The following is a 15,004-nucleotide window of genomic DNA, read 5'->3' as shown; positions in this document are numbered from 1 at the left end:
TTTTTTTTTTTTTAATTAGTACCTGTTTTATATTCTTGTTTCTGTTAATACCTCAGACTTAGTAATATGAGCTTCCCAGAAGCAGTATTGTAACCCTAGAGGAAACTGAGATCAAGAGAATAAGTAGCAAGTTATTTTGAGGAATTTATGGGACTAGAACATCTTCTAATGTCTATATTTTGTGCTCCAAATGAACAGAGTATATTCTATTCTTTCTGGGTTGGGTATCCAGAGCATTCACTTTACCTTAGATCTAAACAATCTCATACCTAGATACACTTTTCCTACTTTCCTCTCCACGTTACATAAAGGAAGAAGGAAAATTCCCTTCTCCAAGGTCTTAAGGACTCTTGCATTATTCTCTACTACCCTCTGCAGGTACCTGATGATGGGTTCTGTGTAATTTAATAATTCCTCAGTCCTGTTTAGGCTATTTTAGTATCCATTCCACTTTTTATAGTCTCATTCCCCTATATCCTTTCTATTGGGGGATTACCTAGAGGTAGATAATCCAGGATTGTTTAACACCTCTGTAGTGGCCATCATTGTCCCAGGCTTGTATTCTTTTGCTATATGTATACTTTTGTTCTAGTGCATAGCTTCCATTCCCAGGATCACCTCATGGTCCAGGATGGTTATTGGTGCCTTGTAGACCTGAAGGAGGAAAGGCAGGAGGACCAAAAGGGACCTTTTAAGTAGCCTCCTGGAAGTCTTATTCTTAATAGGTCTTCAGCTTGCTTCTTACTGTCTAGAACTTAGTTGTGTAGTCACATAAGCTGCAAAAAAAGAAGAAAGTGTAATTTTAATTTTAACAGTATTAGATGGCAGGGTACCTAGCTAAAAACCAGGGCTCTTTATATAAAGAGGAACAAGATAATTAGGTGTTGGCGTTGGCAACTAGTGGTCTCTACTATAGCTTGCCCAAACATTCATTTTGACTGCTTGAACATTCATACGAACTCTTCCTTTATATAGAACATATTCTCCAAGAGAGACAATCTGAAAGTACTACATCTAGTCCAGTGGTTTTTAAGTTATTGGATCTTAATTTTAAGTTATTGGATAGTTCAGTATCTCTGGAGATGTTTAAGGAGCTCTGGTGGCATAGTGCCTAAGGCATTTGACTGTTAACCAGAAGGCTGGCAGTTCAAACCCATCAGCCACTCTGTAGTAGGAAGACTGTCTACCTTGGAAACCCAGTGATGGTCGGTTTGAGTTGGAATTGACTCGATGGCAATGAGTTTGGTTTGGTTTGTTTTTTGGGAGATGTTTGGGCTTGTTTTAAAATTATAGCTGTTACTTCTTTTGGTCCAGAAACCTGTAAAGATAAAGGTATATGTCTCTAACAAACCCAATATATAATGATGAACAAGGAATAAAATAAGCAATTAGAAGCCCCTTTCAAAGAAGTAGAAAATATGGTGCAGCATCATTGCCCTATAACAATGATCAACTCTTAAGTGTTAGAAATAGTGGTAATAAGTTCCTTGTTTAGCCCACCTGATTGTTGCTTCTGTAAAGAAACTTCCTACTCCATTGTGGCTTTGGCTTTGTTCTTTGATGGGCACTGGAGAATGTGCCCTTGGAGACTATACAACTTTAACAGCCCATTTCCTTCTGGTACCAGTTCATAGGTTGGGTTTAATAGACACACAAGCTTTTGCAGACCATCCTTGAGTCCCATCTTCTCCCTATCCTCCAGACTTGACATTATTGGTGATTTTTTTTTGAGTATATGACATAAAGAAAGCAACATTTTTAATTTTGACTTTGCTATCTATGCTAGCTCCCATTGTTTAATAGAGAGCCCTTTACAGAAGGTGCTTATTAGAGAAACATGAAGTCACCTCCACCCCTATAACCAGGCTGTGGTTCTGTCACTTAAAAACTACTTTTAGATACACAAGCATTTGACTTGGGAGGGTCCAAATTTAATGAATCTTGATTGCTTGGATTGAAAACTGCAAACTGAGCACTGCCTAGCTCTAAACTGAGATGGCATCTCTTTTATGAGAATTTGCTGGAATTCTTATAAATTTCAGTAACAGCCAACATATACAAATGTCCTATATTTTTCCTAATTCTACAGCTTTAGTTGACATGTAGTCTGCCTTGCAAGGTATATGGTGGGATGAAATTCTTCTGTCTTGGTTCTCTAGAGCTACTATAACGAAAATACCACAAGTAGATGGCTTCAACAAACAGAAATTTATTCTTTTCAGTTTGGATGCTAAAAGTCCAAGTTCAGAATGCTGGCTCTGTGAACTGAGTGGAGGTCTCTCGACCTTGGGCTTTAACATTGCTTTTCAGGCCCACTGGAGTAAGCTGGAGGCTTCTCCTGACTCATGCAGCTCCCAGCTGCTAAGGCTGATGAGTCCACAATCAGTATGTGAAGGAACAATTTGACTTAATGTTTAGTCACCACATAACAGTTCCAGATTGCAGTATTGGAATCTTTAATAATCTGCCTTCTAACCACCTCCATTAAGCTAATGCAACATTTTTTAGGTTCTATTATTGCACCACTGTACTTTGAAAGAAGTTATTTTTTGATCAGGGTTCTTAGTTGAAGACAGAATTGATTTTCACTATTTTAAGCAGAAAAGGTTTAGACAAATTAATGATGTTGGAAAATTGAAGAAATGAACTCTGGGCTGAGCTTCCAGGAACAATTGCAAAGCCATTAAAAGAATTACAAAACCATTAAGAACTGGCCATTAAGAGACTGATTTTCTTCTCTTCCTTGGTCAAGATGTAATAGAAAGTTACTACTACCTAAATTTGTAGTATACTTGTCTTTGCTTCATTGTTACAGATTTGGGGGAGGGGGGGGCAAAATTTTGTTCCTCATTCTGTCCTAAGAAAGGTAGCTTTTACTGAGGATAAAAATACTGGTAAAATATATATAACAATACTTTTGCCATTTCAACATGTTGTATATGTATAATTCAGTGATGATAATTAAATTATCATGCTGTTCAACCAACACAGTGATCAGTTTCCAAAGTTTTTTTAGGATGACTTTTTGGACAGTCATCCTTAACAGAAACTTAATGCCCCTTAAGTAGTGACTCCCCTTTTCTCCTTCCCTTCTAGGTACTAACAAACTTGCCTTTTCTAGATATTTCATTGAAATGTAATCATGCAGTATTTCTTCTTTTGTGATGGACTGATTTCACTCAGCTTGATGTTTTCCAGGTTTATCCATGTCATAGCATGTACTACTAGAACTTTCTTTCTACTAATGGCTGAGTAATGCACCATTAAGGAGCTCTGGTAGTATATTGGTTAAAGCATTCAGTTGCTAACAAAAAGATCAGTGGTTTGAACCCACCAGCTGCTCATCAGGAGAACAATGAAAGTCTGCTTGCATAAAGATGGACAGCCTTGGAAACCCTATGGGGCAGTTCTACTCTGTCCTAGAGGGTCACTATGAGTCCGAATCTACTTGATACGATTCTGGTGTTTTTGTTTTTTTTTTTAAATATTCCATTGTATGTACATACTACATTTGTTTATCTGTTGCCAGACATTTAGATTGTTTCTACATTTTGATAATTGTGAATAATGCTGCAGTGGCTACTTTTTATCTTTTTACTGTGAAATATAACTAACACTGAAAATGTGCACCATATAAAAACCAGCTTAACAATTGTAAAAGCTATATAACCTCACTATGTGAGAAATAGAATATTGCCAACATTCCAGAAAAGTTTGAACCTCATATACACCTTCCAATTGCAGCACAGTTCCTCTAGTGAAGTATTAAATGATTTGCATTTGCTTTTCTTTGTCTTCACTACCTAATTATGCATCCCTCACCAATAGCTTGATAGTTCTTGATTTTGAACTTTTATATAAGTGGAATTGGATGATGTATATATAATTGTGCCGCCTTTTGCTTATATTATCTTTAGATTTTATTCCAGTTGTATATACAGCTAGATTTTCGTTTTTATTGTTGCATAATGTTCCATTGTATGAGTAAACCACAGTTTGTTTGTTCTACCATTATCTCAGGACATTTGGTAGTTTGGATTTTTTTAAACATTTATATTAAATTTGGTACAATAATAATATTTCATAATCCTACCACTTCAATGCAGCATCCTCATTTTCATATAACCTTTTTTGTGGTTTGGAAAAAATATATATGTAACAAAACATTTGCCATTTCAGTAATTTTTACATACACAGCTCAGTGGCATTAATTATTGTCATGTTATTCAACCATTATCCTTCCCATTCCCCAATTTTTCTGTCAGAAGCTCTTGTCACATTACTTTTTGGTCCATAACCATACAAACACATGTTTTTCATGTTTGTAATCATTGTGTTTATGGCATTTTACATGTCTTTTTTTTTAAAAAAAAAAACTTTTTTTTTTTTCTTTTTTTAATTGTCAGTTGGGTGGAAATTTATCGAGCAAATTCACTTTCCATACAGCAGTTCACATACAGTTTGTCTCATGGCATTAATTACAATTTACCACAATGCAATAGCTCCCTTCCTACTTCCTCCCCATAGTTACCTCTTCCCTGTGTCCTTCCTTCCATGCACTCCTGCCCCCTGAGCTGTCTCCCTGTGCATACACAGCCCTTCTATTCTCCCATGATTGATTTCTCTAAGGAGTGTAGCTACGTAATTTAAATCTACAGCTCATATGCCTGTCTTTTGTTTGGCTGGAAGCCACAGGAGTGGGTTCAATTCCAGGGCAACTAGGAGCCATAATCTCAGTGGTTCCATCAGGCTCTTATCAGACCAGCAAACCTGGTCCTTTTTTTTTTTTTTCCAAATGATTTTGAGTTTTATTCCACATTGTTTTCCCACTCTATCTAGGATCTCCTACATAGATCCCCCTCCCAGTAGTTGACAGTGGTAGCCAGGCAGTTCTTCTGGTCTCATAGTCGTATAGGCTGAGGATCACATAGTATATCAGTCGTTTGGACTAATTGTTACCATGAATCTTTGGTTTTCTTCATTCTTCTTTGCTCTAGATGAGGAGAGACCTATCGTTGCATCTAGATAGCTGCTTGAAGGTTTTTAAGATCCCAGTTGCTACTCACCAAAGTAGGATGTGGAAAATGTTTTATGTAGTATGTTATGCCAATTGAGCTTGCTGTCCCCCGTCACTATGATCCCAAGCCCACAGGTCCAACTGCTCACTCCCTCTGGGTAGCTGGCTATGGCCAAGAAGTGACTACCTTGTCCCTGGTCAGCTCTACTATATGCCTGGGAATTGAACATAGCAATACACTTGTAGAAACATGGTCTGCCAAACCTGTACATGGTCATGGGCACACTCCCCCCTGCACAGACATACCAAATTGTTCAGCCTCTCCACCTGTCTGTCCACCCGTAAATGTTTGCTTTCGCTGACATTACAGTATTGTATGTGAAAAAGGGTTCATCTTTGTTGTCTGTTCCTCTTGTGTACCTCTCTTCTTCTTACAGAGCATCATGTTTTATCTTAAAAATAACCTCCTTACGTGACCCCATTTGTATCATCATCCCATAATTCTTTCTCTTCTACCCCTTTTACTTCTAATTTTTAACAAGTAACCTTGAATTAAACATATTTTCAAATTCTACTCAGTGAATTAGATTTCCAGTTTGTATTTAACTATCTTAAGTGAAGTTATCTAATATTGCCATATCTTGTTTTTAAATAAGTGCTCTACCTCTGTACCAAAAAGCCAAGAGGTCTGTTTGTGTTTCTAGAGACCCTGAATAACTTACTTCCTGTTTATTATAACAGTGAAACCAATCCGTAACCTAAATGGACATTCAATTGGGCCATATAGGATACATGCTGGGAAAACAGTGCCCATTGTTAAAGGAGGAGAGGCAACAAGAATGGAGGTATGTTTGCCATTAACACTTGTTCTTTTGTGGAAAACATTTTGATTTTTCTCCAAACTAGTAGTCATTCAGCTTAAAATAAATAGTATGTTGAACAAAATAAACTTGTCATCCCTACTCACCATGGCCGGAATTGGACTGCCATTATACAAATTGTATCTGGTCAGACCAGTGTTCTATCAGCTGTGAAAGTTGAGACTGTCAAAGGATTGATTATTCAACACAAAATGAGTATTTATTGAGCATCTACTATGTACCAGTTTCTTTACTAGGCAATGGAATTATAGCAGTGAACAAAAGAAGTCCCTGCCTGTGTAAACCCTATATCCTTATTGGGGTGGAGTAAGGAGTACAGAAAGACAAAAAATGCTAAGGTGATAGAGCAGGAAGGGTGGATAAGGAATGCCAGGAGATTTTCTTCATGCTGCTTCTGACACGAGGTAGGGAATGCTTCACCCTGAAATTAAGATGGTAGTTATACATAGTTATAAAATTTTTCTTCTGTCCCCTTGACCTTTATATTTTTTAAGGAAGGAGAAGTATATGCCATTGAAACCTTTGGTAGCACAGGAAAAGGTGTGGTTCATGATGATATGGAATGCTCTCATTACATGAAAAATTTTGATGTTGGACATGTGCCAATAAGGTGAGAGACTTATGTTGATATAACTGTTGTTTCACTTCCCAGGATTTTAAAAAAATGTGACAAACTTTCAAGGTGAAACATTCATGAATGTACAGTTATACCTCCTAGCAATAAGTGCTGTTGATTTTTGTAAAGTAGCAAAGAAAGTGGCCTCTTTAAACTTTTCACTAAGATGGAAATGAAATAGGCAAATATTTTTTTTTGCTTCAGATACGCCTTTCAGATCTAGTTTCTAATAATTTCAGAGATTATTTTGCTAGCGTTATAGGTTTATATTCTTAGTATTTTTCCATTGGTAAACTTTATATTTTTATTTATATTGTTTTACCTTGTGGGGTAGATAGTTGAAGAATAGATTTACACCTAATGCAGAGCATTGATCCTGATTGACAGAAATTCCTTCCCACTGGACTCTGTAGATGGGTATGTACTGGGAGTTTAACACACATATGCATGGACACAGAAACAGAAACAAACATAAGAGGGCCTCCAGCTAGTCTGCTGTTCAGCTGGCATCTGTAATTGGGTAATGGGACTATTATACACTCTACTTTTGATTGTTAAGAGAGGCAATAAAAAAGCTCTTTGAATCTTGAATACCCAGTAAAGAACCAGATATGGTTTGAATTTTTTTAATGGGGAAAATCTATGAGTTGGTAACTTTTCAGCCAACTATTAATCTTATAATTTCTCCTTCCAGGCTTCCAAGAACAAAACACTTGTTAAATGTCATCAATGAAAACTTTGGCACTCTTGCCTTCTGCCGCAGATGGCTGGATCGCTTGGGAGAAAGTAAATACTTGATGGCGCTAAAGAATCTGTGTGACTTGGGCATTGTAGATCCATATCCACCATTATGTGACATAAAAGGATCATATACAGCACAGTTTGAACATACCATACTGTTGCGTCCAACATGTAAAGAAGTTGTCAGCAGAGGAGATGATTATTAAACTTAGCTCAAAAGTCACCTCAACACCTTTATTTTCTAAGCTTTGTTGGAATACATTATACCAGATTTAATGTGCAACATATTGTCTGTTTTAACAGTGGACCTATGTAATACTTTATCTGTGTTTAAAAAGGAAGGAATTTGATCAAAGGCAAACCTTCCAATGTAATTTAATTAACCAAGGGAAAAGTTTTCAGGGTTTCAGAAATGTTAACTGTCTCTCACTCCCCCTCCCCTCCCCGGAAAATGCTATAAAGCTCAAATTATTTAGGAATGAGTAACACATTTTGTTTCAAACACTTAAGAGATGCTTTTCAGGTATTTATATTACCATATTCCGACTTGGATGCTTTGAATGACTACAACCAATTCTGCACCTATGCCCTCTGGTATTGCTTTTTAACCTTCCTAAAACCCATTTTCTAAAAAAATAAAGACATTTTCAGATCTGAGAGCTACACTTCAATGTCTGTGGTTATAATTCTGGACAAGAAATAGCTAAACTTAATGTAGGGAAACATAGAACCTTTTATCTGGATTGTAGACTTCTACACTGAAACTTTCTTCTGATACAGTGGCTAAAACAAAATCTACAACTGCATAAAGTGAGAAGTTTTTCCTTCTTGAATGAATATATAACTTATAGGAATATTTTGTTTTTATAGGACCATGTTAGTCCCTGTCTCCACTGCCCTCCCCCTAGATTGGAAGGCTCCAGTAATTAAGAACATGATTTAAAAGGAACATTTTGCCAACTTGAAACATTTATGTTGTAAAATGAGGATGTTTAGATCCTTTATCCAGTGGTAGTTTTTATTGGGAAATAGATTCAGCTTAGTGAAAGGCCAAAAAAGGGCAGTTAAAGCTACTAGGAAAGAAAACCAGGGATATATCTCACGTTAGGATCTTGTTCTAATTGGTAAAGCTAAATTAAAGTTATTGGGCTTTTTTTCATAAGTGAACCAGATTCTGTAACATTCTGCCCCTTGACTAGCTTGGATTCATAACATTATGGGTGGTATTTCTGGAAGTGAGGTTACAGTGACCCTCCTAGCAGCTAAATACATAAACAGAATGTAAGGTGTATAATATTTACTTGAACTGAGCCTACCGCCAATTCTTTAGAATTGCTTGAATTCTCATATGTAAATGATTTGTTGGGAATGTTCCAGCAGTTTCAAAACTTGTTGTGTACCAAGGTAAAGCCTTAATTTGTACGCGTTAGCACAAAAAGATTTTATTGCCTCTGGGATGCTGTTTAGTTTGTATTTTGTTGAACATTCTTTCTCACAAAAAGAAACCTGATTTCTGTAACTCGATCCTTTATTACATTAAAAAGCTGTTCTTTCAGCATCAGAGCTACCTATGAATGTTACCTTGTGGGATACACAATCTAGTTTTTAGGCATATGAGCCATGGTTATTATGGTGCTAATGTTCAATAGCTACTTTCCAATTACTTCTGCAGTTTTTGTGATGCTGCACTAGTGGCAGAACTCATTGATTCATGCCTGGACATGTTATAGAACTTGGGCCCTCCAGCTAGCTCCTGTGGGGTTGGGATTTGAGTCCATACCTTTTTGGTGGGGAGGTAGACGGGAACTCTCTGGATTTCTAAGCCTAAGAACTCAAAATTGATCCCTGTGAATGAAGAATTTTGGCGCTTCATGAGACCTTTTCAGAAGTAGGGATCTCAAACCAATTGTCAACTCCAAGTTCCCTTCCCAGGTAACTGCTGGCAGCATTAGCATCAGTACATGCCCCTGGAATGGCTGGAAGGGATATGATCTTGTAAATAGGAAAGCTGTTGCTTAAAAAAAATTGTATTGTTCACCTACTAGCCATGTATCTGAAATCATTTTGTCATGTTTACAATAATGTACCTTTTATTGGTAACAAATTATTAGTTTGATGTTTAACAATAGTGCCTTTAGTAAATTATTTTACAACCAAAACACGTTGTTTTTTGTTAGATCACTAACTTAGCAGAATGTAGAAGTCTGTCCTGAGATTTAAGATGTGCAGTAAGAAATCTGTAAGTTTCCATTCACTCTCTAGGTATTAGTTTTAAGAGATTAAAGGACTAATTCATGTTTATATTTTTTCTATATACTTTTACACTGAAATAAACACTGAAACAAGCAACTATACCATTATGATAACATAGCTTCTCAAGAGTTGTTTTAAAAACGGCTGTGAAACTTAGATGCTAAGAGAAGAAAAATTAGTATACTCACTCCTCACTTATCAACATGGTTAGATTCCAAAGACTAAATGGCTGTTATGAAAATAATGGATGACCACATCAGATCACAAAATGGAGGGTGACTACATCATTACATAATTGCCAAACCAGAGATTCATAACCCAAACAAGTTGACACACAACCGTCACAGCTAGCGTTACTTTCATCTCATACCAATGTTCATTATTGCCACACTTAAGTCATTAATGTGCAAAATAGCTGGATAGATTTTTACTATTGTCATAAATGCAAAATGTTGGGTAATGGTATAGTTGATAAGTGAGGAGTATTTGTATTGACTTTCACAAGCTAAAATACATGGCAAAGTAAGTAAAAAGTCCTTGAAAATAAAGGCTATACTCGTATCTTGTCCACATAAATCTTTAATGAGGTATAATATATTTGAGGTAACAACTTGCATAGGTGTTTAGTAAAAGAACGATTGTACACCTCAGCCATTTTATACTTGAGCTGTATTTTTGGCACAAATGATTTGTCTGTACACATTCTCATTGCACTTCGCTATTAGCTGCCTCAAATGATTTATTTCCTGAAATTTTGCCCACAGAAGGCCTTTTCAAGTTTGTACTTAGAGGCAATCACTAACAGTGAACAGTATCTATAGGATATTATCTTCAAGATTTCAGCCTGCAGACAAACCACATTGAGCTGTTACATAGCTTACCTATGATCTGCAGAGCTTAGTGGATTGTCCCCTTTTCAAGTAAGTTTAAGTTAGCAGCATGTAGGACTTACTTTGAAGAGATCTAGTAGGATTATTAGTGAAGAGTGTAAAGAGTGCCTCATGTTTTTTCTTTAACAGGATACTTGCTTAGATCATTTTCAATACCTTTTTAATTGTTGGGGCCCAGTGTGCTTGAATACCTGTGATGCTCACACCTTCTATTACTCACATAATCCTAGCAAAAGTGAGGAATCTAGACTTTATTTAGAAAAATAAGATGCTTGACATGTTGCCCAGTTTCTAGTTTTGAACAATTTATCTTCTCTGCCCTATGCAATTTTCTCTTCAAGACAGTTTTATTCATTTGAACTATAAATCTCAAACAATGTGGTACAAAGTTTTCTTAAGAGCTAATCTTAAATATATAAATGACTTTATTGCAAAGTTAAACTATATTTATATGACATAATATATTTTTTGTTACTAATTTTTGATATGACTGCTTTATTAGAATCTAGACAAACCTATTTGCTGTCAGACACACCATCATTTTAAGACCCAGCCATCATTTTTTCATGTCCATAGTATTGAAGTTCACTTAAATATACCATTTATAAAGCTGCCATTTTCATTTGGAAAGAGTACAGTTTGACTGCCAGATAACAATTATTAAAGCTTAATTTTTAAAAAATGAAGTTGCATTAGCCAAAGTAATGTCTGGTATTTGCCCTAAAATATACAAAGTTCCAGGAATTTTCAATGAGTGTGATTGACGAGTAGGTGATACCGTGATATTACACTTTGAATTTAGTGGTTTAACTCAAATCTTCAAGGTGACTTCAGTATACAAAAGGCCTGAAAGAAATGCCTTTTTTTTCTTTTGGTAAGACTGCATTAGTGAAGAAAGTATCTAATTTTCCAGAATCTGTATAGAAAAGTTATAAAAGATAAGTAACAAATGTATATAAAATGATGCAATCTGAACTTTGGTAGACAATGGCACAAATTCATGATCTGAGCAAATTAAGACATCAAAATATAAAAGAGGTAACAGCAGTTTGAGGTAAGATTAAAAGTTTAAAACTCTCAAGTACTTTGGAAAGTTTAGTTACCTCCTGTTGATACACATGTATTTATACTAACTTTGTAAAAAAGAGTTGTGTTGTAGCCAGAGACAAAATGCAGATACATAGTGTGCACTGATTGAAAGTAAAAAAATAAGAACAATGAAGCTCAAAATTGTAAGTCAGCCCTTTAAAAAAGTATATATTACAAATCACAAGAGAAAGCCCCACTATCTTTGCATCAACTAAAGATTTCATTATTAGAGGTTTCAGCTTCTTCATCGAGGTGTTGGCTACTAGACAGGAGCTCTGGAGCCAAGAGTTCAGAATATCCATTCTCAGTAATTCGCTGGGTATAAAACAAGATATAAGCTTGGGCCTTGCATACTTCATCCATAGTGCACATGCTTAGCTTGGAATCATTGCAGTGTACCCAGAAGCCTAGAGTGAAGCACAGAAACATAAATACATCTTAATGTGTATAAAAACTTTAGAAATTTTTAGTATATTATAATAAGTGGGTTTAAGAAAAGGTGTTTGTTTCAGTGATAGGTAAGCTTTTGAGGGGAATTAAAAAAAAAATTCTTTAATGAGAAATAACACTTGGGCAGTATAATACTCTGGAATTACCTTCACCTTAATAGTAGTATGAAGTTATAGGATCTGACTGATTAGATTGATACTCTGATTCCCAGTGTAAATCAACCAGTTAATGCTTTTGCTATTAATCATAAACAGAATCATGTATAATTATCTCTTGGTAGTTCATTGTTGAATTATTTTTGTCCTCATTTCTTTGGTTTCTTGTGGGGATGTGGGTGGGGGGATTGTTAATATCAACAATAGGTAGGGAAAGGAAGAACTAAAAAGTGAAACCTCAGTTGAGTCACTTTGTTGCCTGTGAAGACTGTCCTAGAAGGATCAATGAAAGCAGAAAGTGGAAATTAATTTTACATGTTAAATCTTAAGTTTGCTGCAAATAACCTACAAACCCCCATTTCATTAGAAACTGTTCTTCACCAAATAAACCAGTAAATACAGGAACTCCTCTTAGAAGTGTGCCTTTAAGAAAAGACAGCACTCTCTTTGACTTTTAATTAGCCTTATTACTCTGGTGGCATAGTGCCTAAGGCATAGTCAGAAGGTTGGCAGTTCAAACCCACCAGCCGCTCTGCAGAAGGAAGACAGGGCAATCTACTTCCATAAAGATTTACCACCTTGGAAACCCAACAGAGGTCACTGTGAGTCAGCACTGACTGGATGGCATTGAGCTAGTTGGTTCACTTGTTTTACAGCCTTTAAATAGTCAAAACTTGCAGACCCAGGTCTCTGCACAATTTTTTTTTTTAATGAACAACACTGCAGAAGCAAACGTTTTAGAAAGAATCTAGAAAGTGCTTTGCTTAAGATGATTTAGTAGCCATTTTAGAAATCACTAAAGCCTGAATAACAGCTTCCAAGTCTAAATCAAGATGAAACTTCCCATGTATACCTCCTTCAGAATTATAGCAGTAGGCAGTGTAGTGTCCTGAGCCAAATCCTTTGCCGTGGTGCATTACTACAGCAGATAAATCATAGATGAAGCATTCTGGTCTGAGAGATTTCAGAGACTCCCTGCAGCAATAGGGCTCCATGTTTAAGATTTCCTCAAAGCCAACATGAATACCAATCTTCTCTCTGTTATTACGTCCTGACCACCTGTGAAAAAAAAACGGGAAGATTATCAACAAAATCCAGGGAAAATAATCATTTACTGGGTCTAGACAGACTCCTAATACTCAAAGGCCCTAGAATATAGAACACAAATTGTATAAATATTGTAAATATAAAATCCTTTCAATATTGAAGTTGGCTACAATAAAGGAATTTAGGCTTATGTGTGGATCCAGTGAGGTTTTAAATATTTGGCTTCTGTAGTTAGAAGATAACAGGAAAAAATGAACTTTTAGAAAATAAAATTATGGTCCTTTTGGCATTTTTCCTATTCTAGCAGATAAGTCAAGGTATGACAAGGGTACTTAGAAGGTAGAATTTGTTCTTGGAAGACATAGTCTGGACTTCTATTGGCCAAGAGTGAAGAAAGAAAGCAGGACAACTCCTATTCCTCAGATGATTCACAGCTCTTCAGTCTAGTAAAAAACAGCAACTGTGATACTTTTTCCTATGGGTCAGTCAGCAGCACATAATCCATTAGTGACAGAACTCAAATAATGTACTATCAGTTTTCTCAATCTGCTAGTTCATGTTTCCTATTACTGGATCAAGCATAGCAAACAATTTTTTTTTTTTTTTTTAAATCGAACATACTATGAATTAGTGCTATGTTACTGTTGTTATATGCCGTTGAGTCGGACCTGACTCACAGCAACCCCTCCTTGGGTTTCCGAGGCAGTATCACTATGGAAGTAGATAGCCCCATCTTCCTTCTGAGGAGTGGCTGGTGGGTTTGAACCGCCAGCCTTCTGGTTAGCAGTCAAGTGCCTTAGGCACTACGCTCCCAGAGCTCCCACGAACTAGTGCTATAGGGGAAGTAATAATATATGGTAGCTCTTTGAAGAGATTTATAATCCAACATGGAAGTGGTGGTGGTCTGAGGTAAAAGATAGATGAAAATAAGATCATATCAAAAGACTAAAACATGAGATTCAGACAAACGAGCAGGTAGAAAAGGGAGAGAGGAATACTGACTGGTTTTATGAAGGAAGAAAAATGTGAAAATGGTACGGAACTAAAGGTAAGTCTTACAGATTGTTAATCTGCTGAATCAGAAGTCATTCCCATGCTCCCCTCTCCATTAAGTTCATTTAAAAAATGAAACAACAACAAAAAATCCTGTATCCAGTTTACCTATACCTTTAGTAAAAATGGAAGGCCAAGCCAAAAAATAATGAAACTGCTAAATATGAGGCATTGCTATCATTTCAGTTTACATATATATCTCTTTAACATATATTTTTCTTTAACATCAAATTAAAACCTTAAATTATCATGTTAACTGAAACACTTGTAAGCCATCTAAATAGAAAATATTCATTCATTCTATTGATAAGTTGGGGACCCAAATTTTTATGAAGAATAGAACTACAAGAAAAAGATAAAAGAATAAGATAATATTACACCCAAATTCGTAATATTGGTTACTTCTGAGGAAAAGTGAAGGTTATAGGATTGGAAGGTGCACATAGGGAGCTCCTGTGGTATTAGAAATGTTTCGTGTCTTACATTTCTTCAAAGGTTCCTGTGTGCCCCTCCCTAATTCCATTCTCCCTTTCCCCCAGAGGTAATCACTATCCTGAATGTTGTGTATAGCTATACAGGCTATCTTGCTTTATTTCTACTTTAAAAATATGTTGATGTTTTTAAGTGCCGTCGAGTCGTTTCCGACTCAGCGACCCCAAGCACAACAGAACGAAACACTGTCCGATCCCGCGCCAGCCCCACAATTCCTACTATACTTGCGCCCATCATCGCAGCCACTGTGTCAATCCATCTCGTTGAAGGCCTCCCCCTCTTTCGTCGACCCTCCACCCTACCAAGCATGACATCCTTCT

The 15,004-nt window shown here is 36.3% G+C and overlaps 2 protein-coding genes across 2 annotated transcripts in view; one reads left to right on the top strand and one right to left on the bottom strand.

The window, feature by feature from the left end:
• Positions 1-7,461, top strand: part of METAP2 (methionyl aminopeptidase 2) — a 44,153-nt gene extending 36,692 nt beyond the window's left edge. Inside the window, exons 9-11 of the mRNA XM_007949762.1 lie at positions 5,759-5,862; positions 6,393-6,508; positions 7,209-7,461. Coding sequence (XP_007947953.1) covers positions 5,759-5,862; positions 6,393-6,508; positions 7,209-7,461 — 473 coding nt within the window. The remainder of the gene's footprint in view (positions 1-5,758; positions 5,863-6,392; positions 6,509-7,208) is intronic.
• A 4,233-nt stretch (positions 7,462-11,694) lies between these two features.
• Positions 11,695-15,004, bottom strand: part of USP44 (ubiquitin specific peptidase 44) — a 31,336-nt gene continuing 28,026 nt past the window's right edge. Inside the window, exons 4-5 of the mRNA XM_007949761.2 lie at positions 12,946-13,151; positions 11,695-11,894 (exon numbers count right to left, since the gene is read on the bottom strand). Of these exons, the coding sequence (XP_007947952.1) occupies positions 11,695-11,894; positions 12,946-13,151 (406 nt within the window). The remainder of the gene's footprint in view (positions 11,895-12,945; positions 13,152-15,004) is intronic.

Source organism: Orycteropus afer, unplaced genomic scaffold (genome assembly GCF_000298275.1).
Source record: "Orycteropus afer afer isolate SDZICR_OR568_19922 unplaced genomic scaffold, OryAfe1.0 scaffold00253, whole genome shotgun sequence".
Lineage (NCBI taxonomy): Eukaryota > Metazoa > Chordata > Mammalia > Tubulidentata > Orycteropodidae > Orycteropus > Orycteropus afer.
Note: the sequence above shows the minus strand (reverse complement) of the source record. Positions and strands in the feature narration are given on the sequence as shown.